This window comes from Aotus nancymaae, unplaced genomic scaffold (assembly GCF_030222135.1).
Source record: "Aotus nancymaae isolate 86718 unplaced genomic scaffold, 86718_ANA_hifiasm-v0.15.2.pri h1tg000019l, whole genome shotgun sequence".
Classification (NCBI taxonomy): Eukaryota; Metazoa; Chordata; class Mammalia; order Primates; family Aotidae; genus Aotus; species Aotus nancymaae.
In genome coordinates, this window is record NW_026988431.1 from 30,095,989 (window position 1) to 30,122,109 (window position 26,121).

The 26,121-nt window shown below is 47.4% G+C and overlaps 1 protein-coding gene across 2 annotated transcripts in view; it reads left to right on the forward strand.

The window, feature by feature from the left end:
* EPHB1 (EPH receptor B1) overlaps window positions 1–26,121 on the forward strand; it is a 434,509-nt gene that overhangs the window by 118,974 nt on the left and 289,414 nt on the right. For both annotated transcript variants that reach the window (XM_012451172.3, XM_012451174.3), the window contains exon 2: window positions 9,742–9,806. In XM_012451172.3, the coding sequence (XP_012306595.1) occupies window positions 9,742–9,806 (65 nt within the window). The remainder of the gene's footprint in view (window positions 1–9,741; window positions 9,807–26,121) is intronic.

Below are 26,121 nucleotides of genomic sequence, written 5' to 3' on the forward strand. Positions count from 1 at the left end.
ATTTGTTGGCAGAAACCCAACAGCCCTATTTCCCAGTGTCCTAACCCTCCTGTAATGGGTTGAATTGTGACCCTCACAAAAAAGATATGTTGAGGTCCTGACCCCCAGTACCTCACAATGTGGGCTTATTTGGAAACAGGGTTATTGCAGATGTCAATAGTTAAGAGGAAGTCATAGTAGAGTATGATGGACCCCTCATCCTATGACTGGCATCTTTGTAAAATAATCATGCCATGTAAAGACAGAGAGGGAGAGCAACATGAGACGAGGTAGGCAGGTTGGAATTGGCAGCTGCAAGCCAAGGACCACCAGAGATCCCAGGAAAACCACTAGAAGCAAGAATTGGCCAGTAAAGATCCTCTCCTACAGGTTCAGAGGAAGTATAGCCCTGATAGCATCTTGATTTGGATGTTTTGCCTTCTGAGCAGTGAGACAATACATCTGTGTTGTTTTAAGCCACTCAGGTTGTGGTGTTCTGTTACAGCAGTCCTATGAAATTAATATAGCTTCTAAAGTAAGTTCCACACTTTATTAGGAAAAAGCACTCATACAGTACAAGCATATACACTGCTAAGCCACTGTAAGACTGTGCCAGACCTGGGGATTCCAGAGGCAGAAAGTCCATCCTAGATCTAGAGGTCCCCTCTAGTTTCTTGTCATGTTTCTCAGATACCACCTTGAGAACTAAGAGCCAGAAGAAACCCTCTGAACCAGAGAGGAGAACAATGGTCAAAAGCCATGTACCAAGTACCAAGCTGGGCTGGGCAGGGAGGGCAGACCTTCTGAAGCTGATTCCCAGCCATACACAGCTCCATACATTGAGCAGACCTTCCCATGTCCCCATGCTCTGGCCTGCTTCTCTGGAACTCTGCCTTGGAAGAGCCTTGGAGGGAGAGAAATGCCTTTGGGCCTTCCTGCTTGCTCATGGGATACGCCACGTGTGAACCAAGACCTAATCTACAGCCTGTCCCAACTCCTTCAGGCACATTTTTATGTTGTGGCCCATCTAAGCTTTGGCTTCTTTCTAGTTACCATAATTAATTGCACCTTGGAACATAAAAGAAACAGAAGGAGGAGGACGTAGTGGGGAGGACTGTGCTGATCTGTATGTCCTTTAAAAGAGCAAATTTCCAAAATAGACAAATGGGGTCTAATTAAACTTCAGAGCTTCTGTACAGCAAAAGAAACAATCATTAGAGTGAACTGACAACCATGTAATACTATGCAATACTATGCAGCCACAAAAAACGATGAGTTCTTACCCTTTGTAGCGACTTGGATGAATCTGGAAACTATCATTCTCAGCGAACTGACACAAGAACAGAAAACCAAACACCGCGTGTTCTCACTCATAGGTGGATGCTGAACAATGAGAACATGTGGACTCAGGGAGAGGAGCATCACACACGGAGGGCAGTGGTGGGGGAGCTGGGGAGGGACATCATAGGTGGGGAGGGTGGGGGGGATAACATAGGGAGAAGTGCGGGATATAGATGAAGGGGGAATAGAGGCAGCAAACCACCTGGTTATATGTGCATCTGTGCAACAGCCCTGTGTGACCTGCACATGTACCCCAGAACCTAAAGTAAAATAAAAAAATAAATAAAAGCAAATTTCCCAGTTTGTTTTATAATTTACATGCCTGTTCAGACGCAGTGAGTCAGTCATTCAGCAGATGGATTGGGTTGGCTCCTTCAGTTTCCTCAGGCTTATTTCTTCTCTTCCTCACTGGCCATTACCACACGTCAATCAGTGGAGACTTACACAATGAGAGCTTCCATTTGCCTAGCGTTTTATACTTGGCAAAGACAATAAATAAATGTTAGTCAAATGAGTGTTCTTAAAAAAACACAGAGAGTCTTTCTGGGCTCAGGGCAGGAAGCGAGAGGAGAAGCCTCTACCTGTGTTGCACATTAGGGCTTTGACACTCAACCTGACTTGATTTGTTCATCAATTGTGGAGAGCTGGGGTTTGAACCCAGAGCTTCAGGATTTACTGAACATTTATATTGTATGAGGGCATCTGACCAAGCTCTGTGGGACAGAAGTCATAGCTCTGTGCTCTGAAGGTACTTCGAATATACTCAGATATATAAAGTGATAACTAAAACCAACCATTCAACCAGTACGAGTTCTGTAGAGGAAGGAAGACCTCCATGGGTAGGACTAGGTGGAGTCTTTCAGGTGTGTCGAGGGGAGGAGGGAGAGACAATCCAGGCAGGAGGAACAACGTGAGCAGAAATGGGGCACTGGAGGAAAGGGCTTCCTTTAGGGAACTGAAGATCAATTTGGAAGAGGTGGGGTTAGATCAGAAAGCTCTTGAAGGCCAGGCATTTGTGGCATATCTTGGAGTTACTGGAGAGACTGAAAATCATAAAGTAGAGGAATGAGATGTGATGAAAGAGTCATTTTCTGAAAATTGGTTACATTTTTATTTCTGAATTTGTGTGGCATAAGGCAGCATAGTAATAATTAGGAAGCTCATCTGTAAACCAACATCCCCCACCCAGCAGCTGTTGCATCTCGCTTTCTAGTTTCCGTACGTAGTTGCCGTTTCACTAGGTTGAAACGCTGTCTCCTGAGTTGCATCTGTTGGTTCACACAGTTCTGCTTCCTGCTTTATGTTTCACTGCTCACATTCTGCTCACTGCTACATCGTCTTCCTAACATTCCAGGCGTGTGGATGTGCTATCCCACACTTCTTCCTCCCGCTATGGATGGGCTGGTTCCAGTTTTTCTCATAGTCTAGATAATGATGCAATGAACAGCTTCATGATATAGGGCTTTTTGTTTTCTTCTGAAATTATTTTCTTTGGACAAATTCTTGGGAGTGAAATTATTGGATGGTCAGAGGACCTGAGACTCTATAAGCCTTTCTTTAGTGTGGCCATGTTACTTTTTAAAAAGCTGAACTATTGACACTGTCAGAACTGAAGTTGCCAGCTGCATAAAAAACAACTCAGATGAGGCCTCCTGGATGAGACACCAGTTAGGAGGTGGTTGCTGTGGTCCTCATGTGCAGGAATGAAGCCTGGGCTCAGATCGGGGGCTGAGAATGGAAAGGAATACACAGCTGAAAAAGATGCTGTAAAGGAAGAAAGAACCATTGAATATGGTGAATGATTGGGTAAAAGACTAAAGCAGAAGAAGGAATCAAAGCTAAATGCTGCTGAAGTTTCATACCTGGGCTCCTGGGAAGTTTGGAAGGGTTTGGTGTGAAGAAGAAGAGAATTTCTGTAGGGAGAAGATTTAGAGGGTAGACACATGGGAGATGGGGTGTGGAAGGTTTGCTTGGAACCCTTTCTCTTCGAACTTCTTGGCTGTGCTGGGCCCAGGCACTGGTCATGATAGAACACAGGCTGGTGCCCTTAACAATTCACAGTCAACCAAGCCCATCCCCAAATCCAAAGCCAGCAGGCAACATGAGGCCATTTGAGATGGGTAGGGACAAGATTGCAGGGAGACCCGCCTGTACAGGCAGCAGGAGTTCCGGACATGGAGTGAGACTGGTGCTTAAACACCTTTACTGCTGGGCCCCTGTTGCAAGGGCTGAGGGTCAAGGGCAGCAGACCCCCTGAGGAGCCATGTGGGCATCATACAGGAGTTCCATGCCAACAGGGGTGGCCTGCCCAGCCAGCAGAGGGTATGCAGACCAGGTCTGGAGGGCAGCTTAGAGACCCCTGGGGAGGGCAGAGGACCTGGCCACGCATACCCTTGGCACCTAGTGCAGTCTGGATTTGGGACTGGGAGGTATTATTTAATATATCCTATTCTTGCCAGTATGGAGTGTCTTAGGGCAGGTGTGTGTGTGCGTGTGCGTATGCACGTATTTGTGTGTGCTCATACAGAAATATGTGAAGGGAATGGGCATGGTCGCTGTGCTTTCAATAGCCAGGGGCTGGGGCAGAGAAGGAGGAAGTTCCAACTGCCTGGTAGGCTCCGTACGCCTGTCATCTTATTCCGTGTTCACATTATTCCTATGAGTACATCTCCTACCATTCGCTGAGGCTGCCATTGCAGATCTATTTGCATGGTTATTGGAATAATTTGTTCTCTGTGTGACTGCAAGCTCCCTGAGGGCTGGGATGTCTGTCTATTCTGTTCATCTCTGCTTGCACAGCACTCACTTCCCCCCATTTCCATGGGAATTACTAAAAATTATTTGTTGACTGCATACCTGAACCCCTTTTTACCACCTTACAGCTCTCTTGCAAGGATTCTCTGTGGAGGTGGAGGGAAGGAGTTGGGATTGCCCTGTGCCCTTTGTGCAGCGGGACCAACTCTCAGCTGCTTGCATTTACATCATAGCAGCTTTGTTCTTGAACTATTCCATGGTGTGGCTTTTAGGCTTAAAGAGTTCTGTAGGCGGTAGAGGGTAACACAGGGAAATGACTGCTTGGTGGCACTAGCCCTGTCCTGCTTGAAAGGTCTGTGGACTTGCCTTATCAAATACACATAAGGCACTGCTCAGAAAAGGCCTGGAAGCTGCTATTCCATCTGTCAGTATATGTTGTATTTTGTTACCACGATGGAGGGACACTGTAAATATTTCAACTGAATATCTGATTAATGTCTCTCCGAAAAGCATGGCAAAGCTGTAAAAAGAGAATTTATTTATTTCCCTTTCAACATGATGGGTGTCTAATGTTTCCCAAATGTCAGTATATCCAAAGGTGCCAATCCAGACAGAAACAAAAACTGTCTGCAGGGCCAGTCCGTAGCTGCCTCTTCTTCCTCAGGAGGCTCAGACCTGGCCCCACCATCTGGATCCCCAGGCGGTGACCCCGCTGGTTGGTGGGGATGCCCTGAGAGTTTCCATACTGAAGCCTCCACAGGGAAGTGTTCCCTGGGAATACGGGGTCTCTCTGTCAGGCATTTTTTTTTTTTTAGATGGGATCTTGCTATGTTGCTCAGGTTGGTCTCAAACTCTTGGTTCAAGAGCTGCCCCACCTCAGTAGCTGGGATTATAGGTGCACACCACAGTGCCTGACTCTATGCCAGGTTTCTTATGCATCCCATCCTTCCCAGGTTCGTGCAAGTTAAGCCAACCCTTGCCAGAGACTCATATCTGTCTTCTCAACCTCCCTTCTCCTTTTGCTGACTGTTTTTCTCACTCTCTCATCTGCTTGGGATGACTCCTACTTCATTCCCTTCAGCCTGTCCTTGCCTCTCCCATTGTTGCTTCTAGGAGTCGCTCTCCCGTCTTTTTCCCAAGAGGCAGGGGAGATACTCTATTCTTCTTCCCTCCTCACCACTGCCCACTCCTTTCCAGAAAACCCCAAACATTTCCCTTTGCCTGCACACAGGGCAAGTCTCCCTGATGCTCCCTGTTGGGACAGCCACATCTGTTCCCCACATACAGAAGAATTGTGCCCATTCGTTTTTCCAGTCTTTTTCTCATAGGCTTAGCCAGAACAGGGTTCCACTTATGACTTTGCTTATTGTCCTTCCCTAGACTAAACCATGAATTTCTCTAGGGCACACATCAATTTATATGCATTGTTGTATCCCCGACATGTGTTATTCCCTTGATCTTTACAACAATGCAAATAAGAAAGTAGATGAAATATCATTAGATGTGTAACATAATTAGATTCTTATAGATACTTTATTGATATTGTATAGAAGAGACCATGTCAAATTCTTGTCATAGCTAAAGAGACTGAAGCTTGGAGTGTTTAAGTTATAGTAATAGCAACACTGCATGTTTCACAGTGTTTTATTTCACTCAGTCTCCCCTTCTCCCCCCATAATCCTGCCTACTAGTTAGCACTAGCCCAATCCTGCAGGTGAGGGGCACAGACAGAGAGAGAGAGATGGAGAGAGACAGAGGGAGGGCGGAGGGTCAGGGAGGTTATATGACACAAGCAAGGTCATATCTCTTCTAGGAGGTGAAGGTGGGACTTGGGACCTGGTCTGTCCACACCAGCACTCTCTCCACCCTGCACGTGCCCTTCCTGGCGATCTCCCCTTGGGCCCTGAGTCCGTGCTCCCAGAGGGTGGTAGGCATGGGTCCCAGAGTCATGTCCTCTGCAGGAATCTCCAGATCTGACAGCACCACATGCACTTCCAGCTGGGTTGGTCCCTGTGCCACTTTTTGAGAGCAGAAATGATGGTAAATATTTAATTGTGCTTCCACCATAACTTTCTGCCAGAACTCTCAATATGCTTTATAAATGCAAATGAGTGCGCTCTTCCTCTCCAGGGAGATGTAAACCTGTTCAAATCACTTTTATTCAGCCCCCACCAGAATGTAATGCCATCATCAGGAGCTCTCTGTGCCAGAAAAGAAACTGCCCTTAATCATATCGAGTGGATGGTTTATGGTTTTGTAGTCTTTTGTCTCGACAATGGGCAGATGTAAAGAAATGGATTTCTCTTGCTGCAAATTCTGTCCAACAGAGTGTGTGGAAAACATTATTTAGAAGCAGACTTAATTACAGCCCTAGAGCAGGTGATCATGACTAATATGAAGTCTTATGCTGTATTTATGGGGTTAACAAAACAAGTGTGTCCTTGGAAGACACAAAGTAAGCTTGATTCTTTTATTTGATTCTGGACTCTGTTTTCCTCACCACCAACCTCTGTCTGCTCCCTGCTCCTCCAACATGATCTTGCTGTTGGTCTGGGGAATGAATTATTCTTGGAGCTTTTGTGGCTTCTTGGCTTTACAAGTGAGGATCCCACTCCTGCCCAACCCCAGAGCTGCAGCAGAGCCCTTCAAAAGCCTAAGTCGGCCTGGTGGCCATGTGCTGAGATTTGAGGCTGTTGCTGTCAGGGTGGGAAACTGTGTGACTGCAGAAAGCACTGCACCTTTCTGTGCCGATTCCCAACTCTGCCACAGGGATTCAGTTGCCCCTGATCCAGGCCCACCTGGCAGAGACATTTTAATAATCATGGAGATGAGCTTCTACAAAGCCTCATGGAGTGTCTTCTGAGAAGTGTATTATGTAGATTTGGTGTGTCATGATGATCATTATTAGTGCTGTGAAGTGGAGATGGGGGGAGGGAGGGGGAGCTGCTCCAAGCAGGGACCAGCCTCCCCAGCTGTCAGAAGAATTGGAGACGAAAACAAACTTAAGAAGCCTGCTCCAGTGCTTCTGTTCCTTCAGATACGCACGGGGTACAACTCAATCTGAACACAAACTCACTTGGGTAGGAAAATGCAGCTTTTTAAATTTCCTTTTACTCCTGTTCATTTCCAGTTGAGCCCCTGTTTTGCTGGGGTAGCAGTAGTGCTGTCTGAATTACAGGTAGGCCCATAGTGTTAAGCTGTGGAGGAAGGGCTTCCTGGCTCTGTTGGCTGCTGTCCACACAAGCATCTGCTGAGATACCCTGTACCCCACCTGAACCTTGCTTATAGCCCATGCAGGTCACCACTGGGTGCTCCCAGGCCCCCTTCATTAGACCCACTCAGGGCCTCTGGCCCCCCTGTGCTCCTGAGTGCCACGTTAGCCTGGTGGGGCCATTGGCTGCTCCCTCACCCCCTTAGGATGCTGAATATCCAAGGTCCTGTGTCCTGGACAGCCTCTCAGAATTTCTCTTGTGGGGTGGGTAGCTCTTTGGGACTAAGTGAGCAATGAGAGCATAGGAAGACCCTTTCTTCCGCATAGCTCCCCATTTATCACTTCTGTTTTCATTCCCTTAGTCCTGCCCCTAGGGTGGGTTTCTTCCAAAACCTTTGGTTTATAACAGGGTCCTTCTATTTCATAGTGGGCCCAAGATTTTGTGACTCTGCATTCTGCATTCACATCTCCTCCCTGATGCGGTGAGCAAGGAGTGGCTGTTCATATGGCGATGGGAAGCGGAGGCTGTGGGAGGACAAGGGGAGAAAAAACACCGACAAATGCATCATTTATATTGTACGCTTCCTTGTTTGTTGAGTAGCTATGCATCTGGGAGGTGCTGTGCCTGTTCCCTTGATACATACACTGAGAACACAGGTAACTAGGACACTTTCCCCTGCCCATATAGCACCATTGTGTGAATTTTTTAAAGTACCCCTCTGTGACAATTGGATATTCACATCAAGAAAAAAGTTCATTGATCCAATACCTTCCACCTTATACAAAAATTAACTCGAATCATAGACCTAGGGAGGAGAAAAAAATCTTTGTGTTAGTCAGAGTTAGGCAAAGATTTTTCAGACACAGCGCTAAACCATAAAAGAAAAAAATTGACAAATTGGACTTCATCAAAATTAAAATCTTCTGATTTTTGAAAGACACTGTTATGAAAATGAAAACATAAGCCACAGACTGGGAGAAAATATTTGCAAAGCATAAACTCCTGAAAAAGGGGTTGTATTTAGAATGTATAAAGACCTCTCAAACTTAATAATAAGAAAATAATCCATTGAAAAATGAGGAAAAGATTTGAATAGGCATTTCAGAGAAGATTTATGGGTGACAAATTAGTATGTGGCAAGATATTTAATACCATTCACCAGTAAGGAAATGAAAATTAGGACCATAATGATACACCACTACACTTTGATTAAAACAACCTAAAGTTAAAAACAAATGACCATGCCAAATGTCAATGAAAATATGGAGGAACTGGAAATCCCACAGACTCTCACATAATAGCCCCAAACTGGAAACAGCAGGTGAGTGAGTAAACAAACTGTGGCATAACACAGTAGAGTATGACTCAGCAATAAAAAGAAATTAGCTATTGGTATACACAGCAAGATGAGTAAGTCTTAAAATAATTACGCTGAGTGAGAGAAACCAGATTTTAAAAAATGGCATATACTGTATGGTTCCATTTACATGAGATGTGAGAAAATGCCATTTAATCTACAATGACAGAAAGCAGATGAGTCATTGCCTGGGACAGGGACATGGTGGGCTAGGGGCAGGAGGGAGGAAAGGTTTACCAAGGGACTAAAGAAACTTTGGGGTACGAGGAATATCTTTATGATCTTAATTTGTGGTGATGGCTTCACTGGTGTACATATATATCAAAATGTATCAAATCATACATTTTAAGTATGTGCCATTTATCCCTGATAGCTCCTAGGTGCTCACAGCAGCATCCAGGTGTCTGTCTTTCCTTTCCTGTGGCCAGAGGAAGGAAGGTAACCAGCTGGCTGCTGCGGCCACCCTTGCCACTTCATCGCCATGTGGGGATGTGAGATGTGCATTTGTGTTCTACGTGAAACCTTTGCCAAAGCTATGTGAACCCTTTGGAGTTGATGGGAGATCACCCAAGGGTGTCAATGTAGATGCCTGATGGGGAGGCAGAGGAGAATGTGTGAAGAGGAAGGAGGGCAGACAGATGAGGACAAAGGAGCTGCCCGGTGGGGAGGAAGAAGGCAGAAAGAGGGCCTAGAAAGGTCTGAGGAAGGAATTAAATTTGGCTACCTGGTCAACACAGCCCTGGCAGAACCTCTGGGAAGAATAATCTGGGGAGAAGCTGTGTCTTGTGGGTACAGTGGTAGGTGGGCAGGTGACTTCATCCCACATAGGTGCCTTGGGGTCACTGGGAAGGGAGCACTGGACTTAGCATCAGACCCAAGGTCTGTATCCAACTTTGCCTTGAGCTGCATACTCTTAGCAGGCTTCTTTTGCTCTGTGAGCCTTGGGCTTCGCAGAGGGGCCTGGGCTTGAAGATACACAAACCTCCTTGTAGTACTGTCATTTACGATCACAAACAACTCCATGACCTAAGGACCACTGTATAGCAATGCTTCTGACTCATCGTTTTTGTTTTTTTGTTTTTTCTTTATAATCTACAGAAACGTTAATGGACACCAGAACGGCTACTGCAGAGCTGGGCTGGACGGCCAATCCTGCATCAGGGGTGAGTACCACATCATTCATCTTTCAATCCTGCTGTGAGGTCCATACGGTATCTGGGGTAGTAGAGACTACCCAGAGCAGTACCTGTGGGGAATGGAATACAGGTGTGTCCACTGCCTATCTGTGTCCACTGCCCATCTGTGTAAAGAGAGCACTGGGGGTCTCAGACCTGAGCTGCTGCCTCATGTGGTGATGTGGACCATCTCTTGACACAGTCCTTTCTGAGAGCTGGCACTTAGACAACTAGGGCCACGGCTGTGTGAGAGTGGGGGCACGCAGGCTAGTGGCACTGAGGCAGATCAGAGATCTGTGATGCCCAAAGGGCTGCAGCAGAGGCAAAGACATGAGGGAGGAGGTAGAGTTCAGAATGGCTAAGACCTTTCACTTAGACCTTGGCTTGGAGAGACAGTCATGATTTATTTGTCTAGTGTTCATGTACCTGGCGAGCTACAAAGATAGATTATCCTTGAGGAGCTCATGGCCTCCTGTGGAAACCAGCGTGTGGTTTGGGCACAGAGTTGGGAATGAGAGGCGAAGGTTAGACAAGAAGCCTTTATGGACAAGGTGCAAGCAAGCTGTGTTTTGGAGCATGAGTAGGAGTTTGACAGATGTACTGAGTCTTCTCAGTGTCAGGGAGCACAATTCACAGTCCCAAAGTTTACGTCTCTCTGTGTTAGAATTTGATTCATTTCTAGCTCCCCTTTCAGTCATATTATAACCTCCAGGGGATCCAGGATTCTATGAAAAGATGTTCTAAGTAGCAGGAATGCTGGTAGAAAGGGATGAGATGATGAAAACACTTAAGAGGGAAGAGTCTGTGTGTCTGGAACACAGCGTGGTGTGAATGCTGCTGAGATGGGCCTGGAGGGTAAGTTGAAACCTGAAATGGTGGCGATAGACTGTGACTGCTATGCTGAGCAGGGAACTTGGATTTTATCTCAAAAGTAATGGAGAGATCCTGAGCAGGAAAAAGAAATGGTCACACTTGTTGACAGGATTGTGAAGAACAGTTGGGAGAAAGGCATTTAAGAGGCTCTTTCAGCTGTCTTGGATATAACAGAAGAATCAAGTTAAAATAGGATACTCAGAGGCTAGTTTGAGAGAAGTTAGCAATGGATGGACTGTTGCAGGAAGGAGAGAGAGAGAGAGGAGGTGGAGATGATGTTCGTGTCCCTGGCTTGGGCAGTTGGCTAATTTCAGGGCTTAATCAAGAAGGGAGAGGGCAAGAGGAGGTGGGAGTGGGCTCTTCCCCTCAGCCAGTGGGTGATGTCATGCTGGGACAGGGTGGCCCTAGGCGTCCTCATCTGTCCCACACCTTCTCTCTGCATCCCATTCGGTAACCTCTGCACCCCGTGAAGGAGCTCCAGCATAGCACATCCTTACCATGCCCTGATCCTGCTGCAGGGATGGTTCTAATTGGGACATTCAGGTCACAGGGCGGACAGTTATCTCACCTGTGCATTCTCCCCTGGGTTCTCACTTTTACCCTATCCTAGCACTGGAAAAACTGCACTGCTTGAGGCATAAGCATCATGCCTAGGAACAGGGAAGCAAGGTCCAGAATGAGCTGGCATTCCCTAAAGCAGGGAGTGGAGACAGGGGCAGAGCCTGACCACGCTGAACAAGTCCAGGTCATGCCAGAAGCACTGTAGTCCACCAGCAAAACCTTCCCACTTTTACTTGGGACTTTATGTAAAGCTGATGAGGCAGCAGTTCTTCCACATTACCTGGATATTAAGAACATGCCATCTTTTACAAATTATGTTATTGTTTGAAGGCTTTTGTGTTTTTACAAGGCCTTGACGTGATTTATGTTTAATTTTCCCCTTGATTTTTGTACACAACACCTGTTTGTTTTATACTTCTGATATCCTTTCCCAAGGAAGATTCTCCTTGAGGGAGACATTCAAAGTCAAGGGATGCCCTTTAGAGACAGCAGCTGCCTGGGCTCTCCCTGATGGCCCTCCCCACTTGCTACCAGCATGCTTAGCTGCCTTTCCCCAGCACTCATTGAGAGGCAACACACAGCCAGATAGTTCTTCTTCTGGTGCCTGGTGTAGCTTCTGAGTCTGTCTGGTTTACAGTGACCAGTGGGAGGGTCAATATGGCCCTTGGCCTGAGTGGAAAAGGAGGACTCGAGGACTGTGCTTTCCTCCCAGGCCTGCTTGTCTGCTCCCTCTGTGCTCTGCCGGGACAGTACCTTCCAATTCTGTGGACACACCAGTGACTCCCAAGTTAGTATGCCTGGCTCAGGCTCACATGTCTAGCTGCCATCTCTTTCACTGGATGCTCATGGGCATATCAGTCTCAACATGGCTCAAGCAGATCTCACCTTTTTCCTTTTCCCACCCACACACATGCATTTTCTGTCCATCTTAGCACATTTATAAAGACCAGACACCAGAAGTGATTCTTGACTTCTCCTTTTATCATCTTCAGATCTCTGCTTATGTGTCCATCCTCAGGGACATGCTCTCTGCATCCCAGTCACGTTGGATTCCCCATCACAGGTCTTCTCAGTGCCAGGGAGCTTTATCGATAGCACAATTCACAGTCCCAAAGTTTACATCTCTCTGTGTTAGAATTGGATTCATTTCTATCCCCTGCTTCAGCCCTATTACAACCTCCAGGGTGGCCAGGACTCGATGCATTTGTTCATCATTGGCAACTTACACCCAGTTCACCACCTGACTCAATGTTTGACTGTTGAAAGTTTCTGACTTGAGCAAGTGGGTGGATGCTGGTGCCATTCTTGGAGTCAGAGGACACAGGAGGAGGAGTATGCTTGGGTGGGAAGAGGATGAGTCAATCTGGGACCTGTCAAGCTTGAAGCATCTCTGAGGCACCCACGGGAAGGTGAGCCATCAGCATTTGACTTAGGGGCAATGGAATCAGAAGGCAGCCCCTTGTCAGTGAGATGGGTGCCCAGGGCGTGGCTGCAGTCTCCTAGGGGAGTGTCCGGGGGGAAAGAGGTGAGAGCTTTGGATGGATAACCTGCACTGAAATGCCAAATAGAGCCTGACAAGGAGACTGGGAGGAGGAGAAAACCAAGAGGAGGTCCAGTTATAGAAGCCAGGGGAAGAGCATGTCAGGGAGGAGGAGGGCACAAAAGTGGCAAATGCTTCTGGGTGTTTAACATTTCCACTGGGTTTAGCTGCGAGAACCCTATGGTTAAGAATACAGATGGTTTCAGAGGAGCCCAGGGCAGGAAGCCAGAAAGCAGAGAGGTGAAGAGTCAGTAGGAGGTGAGGCAGTATAGACAGCAGTTGGTAAGGGGAGGGAGGACAAAGCTTGGTAGACAGAGGGAACAAGGGGTGTTGGGTGCATTTGTTTTTCCTGGGGAAAGGGCTCCTTTCCTGTTGAAATAGCAAGACAGAGATAAAGGCACCTGCAGAGAGCAGAGAGTGCTCAGTTTTGACACAACAGAGCCATGAAATAGAAAATTCTCTCAGCTTCATTATCTTCTCTCTGAGGTTGGAGGTGAGGTTTAGAGAGTGAAGCATGTGGAGTCCGGGTAGCAGGTGTTGAGAGGATACAGAAGGAGCTGCTACTGAGAGCTGCAGAGAGGCTGGGCATGTTTAGGAGGAATATGGCCAAGAGTAAGAGCTGAATTGTGGCTGACAACTGTGCATGGGTAAGGACCCTGATGTACAGGCCTCCTTCAGCTGCCTGACTGCCTCAAAGAGCCGTGGCAGTGGGATCATCCAGAATTACGGTTTTGCGGGAAAGAATGGTGGGACTGAAAGGGCCAGGCACTGAGGATGCTGGCACCTTATACCAACATCTACCCCATGGGAAAAAGAGTGAGGCCAGGAGGGACTGGTGTGACCAGCCCAGGAGCCCCAGATTGAGGTTTCAGTGAGGCTAAGGAACAGATGTGATGACATGGCTGGGACTGGAGGAAGACCTAGCACCTTGACATCAGATTTAAGACACACACAGTACTTTCAGGTGATGAAGAGGCTCTGAGTGGATCAAGATGTGAGCTGCTGGGGCAGAGGAGGTTGAACTTCATGACACTGAGGAGCTCAGGTGTTTGAGAAGCCAGGAGGCTTGGGGGAGTGGAGGTCCACCTTTTCCTGAGACTTAGCATGGAGAAGATTGGGGAGGGAGATGGACTGTCAGCCCAGAAAGGAGGGAAAGGCCTCAGATTGTTTCTCTAGCCAGGATACAATGCATGGATGCTTAAAGGCCTCCTTATTCTGGAGGCCTCAAAGGAACGGAGTTTGCCCCATCCAGAGGAGGCACACAATTCTGCCAGGGGCCCAGCTGGCACTGCAATGGGCCCCATCCACAGTGCATAGCCTGTGTGGCAGGCTTCCCAGAGAGGGGCCAAGGAACTTTTCCTTTTTTGGGGCTAAGTGGGTGCCTTTGCTGCTGTACTTGAGAACTACCAGATATAGGAAGGGGTTGGACCACTCACCTACACAAAGCCCACAAATCATTCTCAGTTTTATTGTTGGAAAGCAATATTGCATGTCAAAACCAGAAAGTATGCCCAGATTAAAAATGCTGCTTTATAATCTATTGCAGCACCCTGCCTTTCATTGAAGGCCTTTAGGTTTACTGTAAATCAGGGGCTACCTGGTGAACACAGGAAAAAGGTAACAAGCACATTTACAAAGTAACAAATGCCAGGGAGAAGCTGAGCTCCCACTAAAGGGCTGTCCCAGGGACCCTCACCACCATAGCCCCTGGTGACCCTTTCTTAGGGCTGGCTTCTAGCCCTGCCCTGAATGATTCTTTAACCTTTACATTTCTGGACCTCTGAGCAGTGGGAGGTTCAGAGAGGTCCTGTGGATAAACAGTCAGCAATGTGCCCAGCCATGGAGAGTGCTCTGTAAATAGCAGTCTTTCTGGTTGTACCTTCAGGTCTACTCCAGTTCCTAGATGCTGCCTGGCCTTCCCCACTCTGTTCCTTCTCCTGGACACTCTGTCTCTCAGGTGTCAGCTTTGTTCTCAGCCCCTCTGGGATGCTCCTGGATGCTCCTCCCACCATGGCTGGGGTGGGTGCCCCATTTTTTTTAAACCTAGAGGGCTTGGTACCAACCTCTAACATACTGTCCTTCACTCTGCAAGTTAAATATCTGTTGATGTGTCAGTCTCTTGCACTGGTCAGAGAATGAGTCAGCTCCCTCTCTGTGTCCCTGGTGCTCAGCACCAGCCTGGCATAGGACAGGATCAAATTAATGTTTTGTTGACTGAATAAATGAATAACGATCATTCTTGATACTTGTCTGCATCTCCAACCGAGGCCCCTGCACTTAGGAGACACTCAATTTAGACTTACAGTAACCCAAATACACGGTTACATGTTTGTTGCAGGTCTCTTAACACCCAATTGGTTGTCAATATCTTTTTAAAGAGCATAATTACTGATGCACATGGAGCCACTTCTCCTGAGACAAGCATGATAAAGGGAACGAGGACACGCAGAAGGAAGTCCCTGTTGCTTTCAGCCCCTGGCTGTGATGGATTAGAAAGGCAAACCTAGTCCCTCTGATCAAGAGGCTTGTTTAACTTTCTTGTTGGAAATCTCAGTCCAGAGTTCTTTTACTTTTGAAGTGGTTGGCCAGGGCTCGTGGCCATTTGTATTGGGCCACCAGTGGCCTCTGTGTGTGTAAGTTTCTGTGTTTGTGAGACGTGTGGCTTACATGTACGTGTAAGCATCTACCTGAGTTCTTTCAAAAAGTGCTGCGAGGGCTTCCAGCCCCCACCTCCTCCTGTGCTGTCCTGTGGAACCGCCTTCAGGGCCTGTGACATGCTCTGTTGACTACTTTAACACTGGCAAATGTTCACCATGGGAAGGGGGATGTGATAGAGGAAAAACAGGAAGGAAGTCCGAAGCCAAGCCCCATGAATCCTCAGGATGAGTGAGCTAGGCTTGTATGTGTGCTCCGTGTGTATGTGTGTGTGCATATATAGCTATATCTGTATAAATATAAGTATGTGTGTGTATATATGTATATTTGTGTTTGTATGTATACATGTGTATGTCTGTGTGTCTATATGTTGGCATGCATGTATATATGTGCTATGTGTCTATATGTATACATGCATGAATGTATATAGTGTATATATATGTATATGTGTGTATATGTGTATCTGTATACATGTGTATATTTATATGAATATATATGTATGTGTGTGTCTGCATACATATGCACATGTGTGTGTATGCACCTGTGTGTGTGTGTGTGTGTGTGTGTGTGTGTATGAAGTTAAATTAGCTGATCTCACCTTGTGCTTCTGTAAGCAGTTCCTAGATTTCTGGAAACACTTTCAATAATGGGAGGATTATTAGACTGAATGGAGAGCTTCCAGAGCAGGCCAGTGTGAAGGGAGCAACACGTATTTGAATGACCAAGTTTGGTAAATTAACTCCTGATAATTTACCATGCATGCCCATGAGTGCAGCATGCCCATGAGCGCAGGCGTGCAGGCAGAATGCACCACTGCTGCTTGGCTGTTCATGTGTGTGCCATCTAGGCCACTTGGCAGCCCCTGGCTGTCTCCTCAGTCCTGTCACATCCCCCAGGCACCCTCACCAGCTGCCCACTTCAAGTGACTCAGGAATGCACACTGAGGAGAGAAACCCACTCTAATAACAACTCATCCATTCTAAGACCAAGCAAAATCAATTACAATTTATCTGATCTGATGGGTAAGACCCTTATGGAGAAGCAGTTAAGGCCTCAGGTCCTGGAGTCAAATAAACTGGCTGTTTTTCTGGCTCTGCCACTCCCTGCATGTATGATCTTGGGCCTGTCATTTAGACTCCTTCAGTCTCAGTTTTCACTTCTGCTTAGTGGGGTAAGGATGATAACTCTGCCATATTGAAACAATATCAGTAAAAAGTTTTCCTCGGTAAACACTTAGGAAATGTTAGCACATCACTTACCCTCTGGAGGGCTGAATTTTCTCTTTTCTCACTTTAATGATTCAATCATGCTTATTAAGAAAGAAAAGCCTGAGCTAGATTAGAAAAATCCAAGAGAAATTTAGCTCTGGGCAAAATGATTCTGTGAATGGAATTTTACTGCATTTGAATTTCAGGATATGCCAGAGGCAGGAGGACAGAAGAAGGTGGGGTTGGTCATGATTTCTCAGATGGGCACCACCAAATGGGGACTTGGGAGCTTTGGACCTGATCACTGATTGCTGGCAGCTATTCTCATTCTATACTTTAGTATCCGTCTGGGCTTTTTAGTGGCCAGTGACAGAAAAGCAAAACCCAGTCTTGAAAGATAGCTTGGCTCATGAAACTGAATGGTCCAGGGGCTGGTGTGGCTTCAAGTTTGGGCTGCTCCAGATCGATCAGTCGATCCCTCTTCCCCACCGTCTTGTTTTATCTCTTTCTGTCTTCCCATCCTTTTTCTACTCTCTCCACTCTTATGGTGTTGGTTCCAAGCTGGAGTTCCTCTTGGTCGTAATATGTCCATTGGCAGCAGCTCTAGCCCCTACAGCGTCTTTCATCAGTTTGCCTTGGAGAAGAGCAGACACCTCCTCCTGGGGCCCTCAGCAAAAGCCCTGGGAATTAGCTCTGAGCTGGCCTGGCTGGCTTGGCTTGAATCCCAAGCTCACTCTGGACCATCCCCTGGGGAGGAAATTGACACTGAGGTCCCGTGTCCATTCCTGTCTTGTGGAGAACCTACTGGAAGTCCCAGGGAGAAGGGCAGGAGAGAGTAACAGAGGGGATCGGGATATAGGTAACAGAGAGATGACTAGATGCTAGGTAGGAAAAAAGAACCTATCACTGTATGACAGACCCTCAGTGACTTACAGCCAGGCACACAATAATCCTCACAATAGCCCCATTTTACAGATGAGGAAAGTAAGGCACGGAGCAGCTGGTAAACTGCCTAAGGTCTCATGGCGAAAACGTGCCAATGCTGACCTTTAACCTCCTGGAGACTGGCTAGCCTGCCAACAATTATGCTCCACTCTCTTTCCCAATGAAATGCTGCCCACCGTGGTATCTTCCGAGTGTGGATTCCAGAAGGAGCTCACACATGGAGTTGCTGTAGCTTCCTTGAATTTAGGCTCAGTCCGCAAAAGCTTTTGTTCTCACGGTAAGAGACATGGGTGGTATCCTTTCTGAGCTGTTCCTAAGGAATTAGTACCACTTTCTCAACTGAGAGGCCCAGCCTCCCTGCTGTTGGACCTCTGACCTCCCTGTCCCCTCCCTCATTCCCTCCCCTCCTATTCCCTCTTCAGGTAAACCACTGAGATAAGTCAGAGCTCCCCACCCTAGACCTCCCACCCACTCTTTATCTTTTTCTCTCTCTACCAAAAGGCCTGTAATTAGGAAACATTAGCAGGCTCAAAACAGCTTTCATACCTGAAACATCCTCCATAATTGCACTCAGCAGAGCTCTTCCCTGGCTATTAATGTCACTTCTATGAAGCAGTGAGGAACAAAACACCCGAGGCACTTAAAACATTTTTTATATAATATGCGTCTTTTAGGAATGGAAGTTTAAAATCACCTGCCTGACAGAGACAGTGATAGACAAAGGCATGGGGAGCTTGGGTGAGAGCCAGGAAGCAGGTCCTCCTCCAGGAGATGGAAGGTGAAGGCCACGAGATTCAGACGCTGCTCTGGGAAGAGACTCCAGGACCCTGCATGGGTGGAGCTACCTTGATGGATCCCCAGGGGAGGAGAGCTGGGCCAGATGAGCAGTGAGGCCACGGCTCTGCCTGGCTTCGTCGCTTGTGGTTGCCCTCATGGGGCTTTCCTATCAGACTGTTTTTGTGGGCATGTGTATGCATGTAACAGGAAGATGAATAGAATGCCACAGATGACCCTTGTTGTAGAGTAGAATATCAGTTATTACACTGATTGCAGAAATATATTGGATATGACTTTGTGTGTGTGTGTGGTATGGTTGCAGGCAGGGGAGTGGGAGAGAGGAGAGAGAGAGAGAAACTCCTCTAGCTTGCTGTATTAAACAACTCTGGGAGTTGTGGCGGTTCACCAGAACCTTACTGTCTGGCACACTTATTTCCTTACTCTTGGAAATGGCTCATGGACTCATTCATCAAAAGAGCAGAGACATTTCTGTCCACAGGCTCTGGGAGGGAATTCCAGAGGTCATCGAAGCCCACCTTCCCCCTCTTGGAGAGGTGCTTAACTCTTGTTGGCCCAGACAGGTGTCTTTCCACTTTTCTAAAACCTTTCTCATGAGGACAGTTCCCCCACTATGTCCCCTGTCCCAGTCTTGGAAACCTTTATGCAACTGACTGACCCACTGATGCAGCTCTTACCAAATGGCTCTCCATGGCAGGAGGGGACACAGGGCTTCTGACACAGGCACTGGGTTGGAGCTGAGGAGGGTCAGCATTGCCCTGACAGCCTGAACTCACAGCACTCTCACTGGTGGTGTTACTGAAGGAAAGACACATAAAGTAAAGCATTAGAAGGAAAGTGAGGATAAGATGAACAGGAGGAAAACAGGTGAAGAAGGGAGGATCAGGGTTGTCAGAAGAAACATGAGGGCTCTAGGCCTGGTTCCAGGAAGGAGGAACTTAGCTTCTGCAGGAGCAAGGTCGCCCTGGGCCTTTGGCCTTACTCCCAGTTATGGGCAAAAGTGTTAGAATAAGTTGGCCAAAATCCCACTGTACTTTCAGTAGCATGAAGGATCATGTCCAGGATTTGAGATCTGATGTCCTGGGCTTATTTCCATTTTCTGCTAAGTTTTTTAACCTCTTTAAACCCATATGCTGCCTTTGTAACATGGGTTATATAAGATCTTATCTGTAGAGTGATTGGGATTACATTGTATTTACCTTTTTTTTTTTGGTAAACTGTAAGGCTCAGTGCAGTATCACTTGCCCGGACTAGTACTAGTGGTAACAATGAGTCTTGTTCGAAAGATCTACCTTGCATGGGATGAGGATGAGAATGATGAAGGAGGGCCCCTGGAGACACAAGATCAACATGTTAGGTTGTGATTCTCACGTGAACAATGTCAGAGAGCACACCCTATTAATAGCCGTGTTATTATTAATAATGATAACTATTATACTAATCATCACCATAAATTACATACCAACTGTGTACCAGGCATCAAACTTTACGTGTATGACCTCACTTCTCACCAGGACCCTGTAAGGAAGGAAGGTGGCATCTCTCTCATTTTGTGGACTGGTCCCTGAGGCTCAGAGCCCTTATCCAAAGTTCCAGGACCAGGTAGGGGTGTCGCTGAGACTGACTCCAGTCTTGTCTGACCACAAAGCTCATTTTTGTATCTTTGCCCCTGAAGGAGTGTTAGGAGAGGAACTCAGACTCATAGACTATTGAGAGACCAGAGAATGGGGTTGGGGTGGGAGGAGTTGGAATGAGGAGGGGCAAATGTTCAAAAAGAAAAAGGGTAGCTTTTTAAAGTAACAAACCAGTGAGTTGTGCACATGATAAGCACCTGATAAATCATTTTTTAAAGCAAGCTGTATGGGAGGAGGTAGAGGAGGTAGTTTGTGAGGTGTGGGATGGGGGATCAAAGAGTAGCAAGTCCAAGAGGAGCCTGGAGCAGGTGAGCCCTAGCCAGAGATCCACAAGGGGATACAGGGGGTGCCTGTGTATGTCCAGCTCCAGGTGGTGATGGAGGAGCCCAGGAGGATTCCCTCCCACCCCCTTGGTCCTTACAAGTGTCCAGGAAGTGAGAAGTCCTGGGAAGGGAAGGGAGACCTGTGAGGGGCTCCAGGGTGCTCATCCATTGTCCTCAGTGTCAGTGGGGCTGAACGTGCCCCTCTTCCATTTGAGATGCTGCTCTGCCGACAGAAGGGACTGGGGTCCCATGGTGGCACATCCTCACCTCCATGCATGCTGTCCCACTCATTGCTTTTTCTGGTGGAGACAAGCATGTCCAACACATTTCCAGTGTCATGAAGGACAGCCCACATGACAAATTCGGGAGTCAAGATTCTGACTTATTTCCTTATCAGAGGCTTTGCCTTTAAACCAATGTGGCAAATGGTAATGGTCTGTGTTTACATTTAGGTGCAAATAGTTCACTGTGTAACAAGGCAGGGGTAACCCAGGTGGGCAGTGCCTCAAGTGGTGGGGACCTGTGTATGACTGGCCATATCTTTACGGGGGCTGACCGTGGGATGCAAATGCAGGGAAAGCCAGACTGATCTCTCCCATTTGGAGCAGTCCTGGTGCCAGCTGAAGGTAATGGTGGCCCCACTGTGTGCATTGCTGGCCTGAGCATAACTGTCATGAAAGGCTTAATCTGGGAGCTGAATTTTAAAGGGGAGATTGGAAAAATCAGAGTGTGTCTATTGGTGTTAGCCAGGGATCTTGTCATTCCAAGAATATTCTTGCACCTGAGAAGCCAAGTCCATGAGGCAAAGGAATGGAATAATTTTTCTCAATGGAGGCAGAGTTTTCTGCAGGCTTCCTTAGGACCAAGCTCCAGCATCCAAGGTCTCAGGAAAAAAGCAGTCCCCTGAAGTGGATCACACATGGTGGCCACAGTCCCACCCAATTGGGAGAACACACAGGGTGTGGTGGGGGTGTCCACTCTTGAGGCCAGATGTGGCTTTTTTTCACCAGGAGACTGGGAACTTCCTCCATACTGAGAATGGGAATGAAGCCAAGAGCTCCTGCCAGAGGCCCCACCCCTTCCTTCTCCCAGGGCTGGCTCTCTCACCTCCAAGATGGCTTTGGCTGGCCCTAGCCAGCATGACTCATGCTCAGTCAAAACTTCCCGAGCTCATGGAATGAGGAGCCCATTTCCCTAGGCTGTAACCCAGCTTAATGGCCAGCTTGAGGCTGGCCTCTGCTACACATTCTGAGCAGACATCCCGCCAAGCTGAAGGGAAATGCCATCAGTCTCTCCCAGGGGTGACTCTGCTCCTCCATCAGTGGAGTCCAGGCCTGGGCATAGCAGTATTAAGCTGCTGGGGCCTGGGGCTTGCAGTTCCCACCCTGCCTTGTTCGACAAGGCCGTGTTGGGCAGCAGTGAGAACCACATTCAATCGACAGCTCAAGATAATCACATGTGTGAGGCACTGCAATAATGGCAGCTGAATACCCTGCCACCGTTGCCATAGTGACCAGCCAAGCACTGGTTCCCTCCTTTTTTTTTTCCTTTCTTGTTTCTGGACCTCCTTGTTATAGGGCTGGCTGGTGGGGTGGGCGATGAGTTGGGGAAATGGGAAAGGAGGAAAGGGGGAGGGGAGACCCAGGAGGGGCAGCCCATTATACTCCCTTTAAATACCCCAGCTGGAGGTGTTTTAAATCTCAACAGAGACAGAGAGAAACAGTGTCTTAATCCCTAGCTCCCTGTGAATTATTTAAAGGGATCTTGTCAGAAGGATGAATTTGTCACTGTTGCAGTGTCAACAGCAGCAGCAGCTGTCATAATGGCAGAGGACCCCACTCCAGGCAGGGCCTGGTACGCAATGCTGCTGCCTGGTGGAGGTTACAGTAGCCCAGGGAAGTATAGATAGGGAGCCCCCTGCCCAGACCCAAGCCTGCAGTATTTTCCCTGGCATGCTGGTAGAAACCTGAGTGTGAAATATGCCAGAATATAAAGGGGTGTGCGCCTTTTAGACCTTGTGCTCTGTTGGCCTTGCCCTCTAGTAGTGTGGCTCTGTAGCCACAGGGTCTTTAAGCAGTGGACAGAGCTGACCAGTGCCCACATGGCCTTCCAGTGGTATGCATACCCAAGTGAGGGCCACGGCCAGCACCTCAGCTTCCAGCACTTGCACACCTACACCCATGCACACATGTATCAATGATAGCTGCATAGGTACCAACAGACAGACAGGAGAGAGTCATAGATTGTATACATCGTGAAGGGAGAGCAGAATGTCAAGAAAAAAATAACTAATGTGCACTCAGAGAGAGGCTAAGTGTGTGTCCCCAGAGGGATATTCATGATAACTGGCTCGAAAGGGGATCTTACTGGGGTTTAATTACCTTGCAAGCTTAAGTCACGTTTAATCTTCACGATTACCTCATGAGATAGGTACTATTAGGTACTACCCTGGTTGCAGAGGACGAAGTTGAGGCTCAGAGAAGTTTAAAGACTTGCCCATGGTCATGTATCTGGGTCTGGCTGAGTCCAGAGCCTGTGAACTTAACCCTGTGCTAAGATGAGGATCCCCATGATTCTGGGCTGGCCAAGGTTAGAGCAGTGCTGTTTTTAAACCCTCATCCCTTTTTTGATCTTCACAAAACCCTCCTTCCTAGCAATCTGAATATACTCTGCTTGGGGCCATTTCCTCCACCTTGATCTTGTTATAGTATTTTCTGCATTTCTTTACCATCCAAGATTTTGTGGAGCTCTGCTCTTAAATATCGCTTTGGGAAACAATGTTCATATATGTTTGTGATATTCCAGTTATCACATTGGGAACAATGTTTGTATATGTTTTTGATTTTCCAGTTATGTCCCTCACCCCCATCCCCTTGCTGTGATGCATTTCTCGGAGGGCATGCTTGCTGTGATTTCAGTTTAGGGAATTCATTGCTTCGTACTGCTACAATATGGAAGCCCTTCCAAGGCACCGGGCTTTCGGAAACAGTCCCCAATCCTGAGTCAGTCACCTTCCTTATTGGAATACAGCATCAGGCTGTGGTAATGAATGGGGTGGGGGGCATTTCTGTCCTCCCTGCCCAGCACATCTGGGAGGTAAATCAAGCATAGGGGGAGGTAAGCTGGTGCTCACAGCCCTCAGGGGAGCCATTGAGCAAATCGCTGCCTTGGTTGGTTGGTGTACTAAATGGTAGATCCCTCTGGGCTTGTAGGAATTTATGCCCCACGGACCGCATTTTACATTTTAATTAGCCCTCTAGCTTGTCTAATATCCCAGCTCTTTCAGGCTTAGTCTACTGTCTACACAGGAGCTTTGTCCTTGGTGATTGGTGGGGAAAGCTTGGCAGTGGTGGCTCCAGCCCAGCCCTGAGCATCTGCTACCCTGAAGAATCTTTCTCCTCCTGTGGGCTCTGTGAAGTTATGTGCTGCCCAGGCTCCAGTGGGCTTCTTGTTCAGAGGGGCAGCCATTTCCCCTGATTGGGCAATGCCAGGAAAGCTCCATTATGGTCCCACAGGGCATGGTGTCTGCAACTGTTTGCAAAATAGCAACTTCCCCCAACAGCAGTTTGTGCCCGAAAGCAGACTGCTGAATGGGACCAGAGCCTGTAAGATGTGTCCAATTTTGTCTCCTGTGGCCTGAGCTGGTGGCTGACAGTGGTCCAGGGATTGCTGGCTCCAGAGAAGAGAGCCTGTGATGAAACAGCTCAGAGGAAGCCCTGGAGATTCCCTGAGGGAAAGGGAAGGGGACTGCTGGTTGTTTCTCTGTCTCTGTAAGGAGAGGGAGCTAGCCTTTTAGTTCCTGCATTCTGCTGACCAAAGGGTAGGATTATTTATATAGGATGTAGATGATTTCCACACCCTGGTGACTCAGCTGGAGGTGGATCCTGAGGTTAACGTAATCATGATGATGATGATGATGTTGATAATAATAATGGTAATAATTGGTGCTCAGTGAATGGTAGTTATGTGCAGGCACAGCACTAGATGAGCTCCTTCCACGGTCTTTCAGTCTTTGCATTACCCTGCAAAGTAAATAGTATTTTGCAAATGGGGGAAACTGAAGCTCAGAAAGTTGTCTGTGATCACAGAGCTGTAACTGGCAGAGGTGGGGTTTGCCTGCCCTGGCAACCTCTCCAGCCTCATCTCTTTCAGTGTTTCTCTTGCTGTTTAATCTTCTGTAGTCACACTGGCATCCTGGGTTTCTCAGCAATGGGGAAGGCACCTTCTTGCCCTGGGGAACTTGTTCTGGTTGTCCTCTGTGCCTGGGATGCTCCTCCCTCATGTTCCCTCCAGGCTAGCCCCTGGGTTTCGTTCAGATCTCAGCTCAAAGGGAGATCTTCCCTGAAGACCCCACTGCCAGCTGTCACTCTGTTTCCTTTCCTGCTTCCTAGGAGTAGTTAGTGCTACCTGGCTTTATATTATTCATTAGTTTGTTTGTTTATCCTTTGGTTAACTCTACTAGAATATAAGGTCCATGGGAGCAGGGACTTTGTCTCTTATTTACTGCTGTTTCACCAACTTCTAGAATGTTGCTTGGGGCTGCTGGAGTAGATGTTTGATTCTTTATTAAATAAATGAGATAAATGAGCTGGGTTTGAAACAAATCAGAATTGCTGGGATATTGTTAGGCTAATAGAGGCCAAAAAGGCTATTTCAATTATTTCTATTCCTGTCTTAAATAAAGGTGTCCAGAGGAAGTGCCCCTCTCCCGCCAGGCCCTGTAGCAATGGTTTAGAAGTGGTTTATTCGTGGAGGTTATAATGACGCAGCATCATGGTAGTCATTGGGCATTCTTAGAGGTGTGGGCCTGGTGTGGGGCAGGGGATGTTGCAGCAGTCCGGGGAGGGGCCAGCTGTCAAAAATCTTTCCAGAACTCTATGCTTGGAACTGTCTTCAGAGGCACGGAGTGGAATCAGCTCAAATCTCTTTAACCTCATTTTATAATGTCTCTTCATTTTGACCAGTACTATCATTTCTTAGTTTGCTCTTCCATCTCATTAATCAGACTTGGCTCCAAATGACCTTTGCCTGTTTCTGAAATTCAGATCCTCTCTTGGAGCATAAAGAATGTGTCAGAGTTTCTGAAGGTTGTTCTAGAAGGTAGTGTAGATTGATCAATGGGTAGAGCCCATGACAATGATTTTGAAAGGGAAACAGTTTATACAGATGAACGAGCGTTGATAGCATGCTTACATACGCTCGTGCACGTGCGCACGCGCGCGCGCACACACACACACACACACACACAATCAGCCGACTGCAAATAGTCAGTATGCACTGTCCAAATGTCAACAGGCACTCTAGCAATAGATCTGCAAGCTCTGACTTCCAATAAGCAAGCCTAATAAACCTAGATCTTGGAGAGACCTAAAAGTGTCTTTCTCATGCATCAAAGTCATGGTCTGAAAGCCTGAACAAGTACTTTCTAATGACTGTCATTGTTTCCTTTATTATGCTTATCTCAAGGACAGGTGGTCCATTTGTGTCAATAAGAGTGCTCTTTCAAAGGCTGTTAATAATCTGTTGGTTGTGCAAGGTTGATTTGTTTCTTCCTTTCACAAAGACAGGTTAGCCTGGTGGCACCTGCAGTAAAAAAGGGAGAGAAGTTAAAGAACAGGGCAGGGCCCTGCGTATTGCCTCAATCTTCCAGGATATTTTGAGGGCTTGTCACTGGGAATATGGAGTGATACCCAACACAGTCCCAGCCCATAGGATTGGGTTTATGTGGGAGATGGATTTGTATTTTAGAAAACTCACACGAGCAGGGGA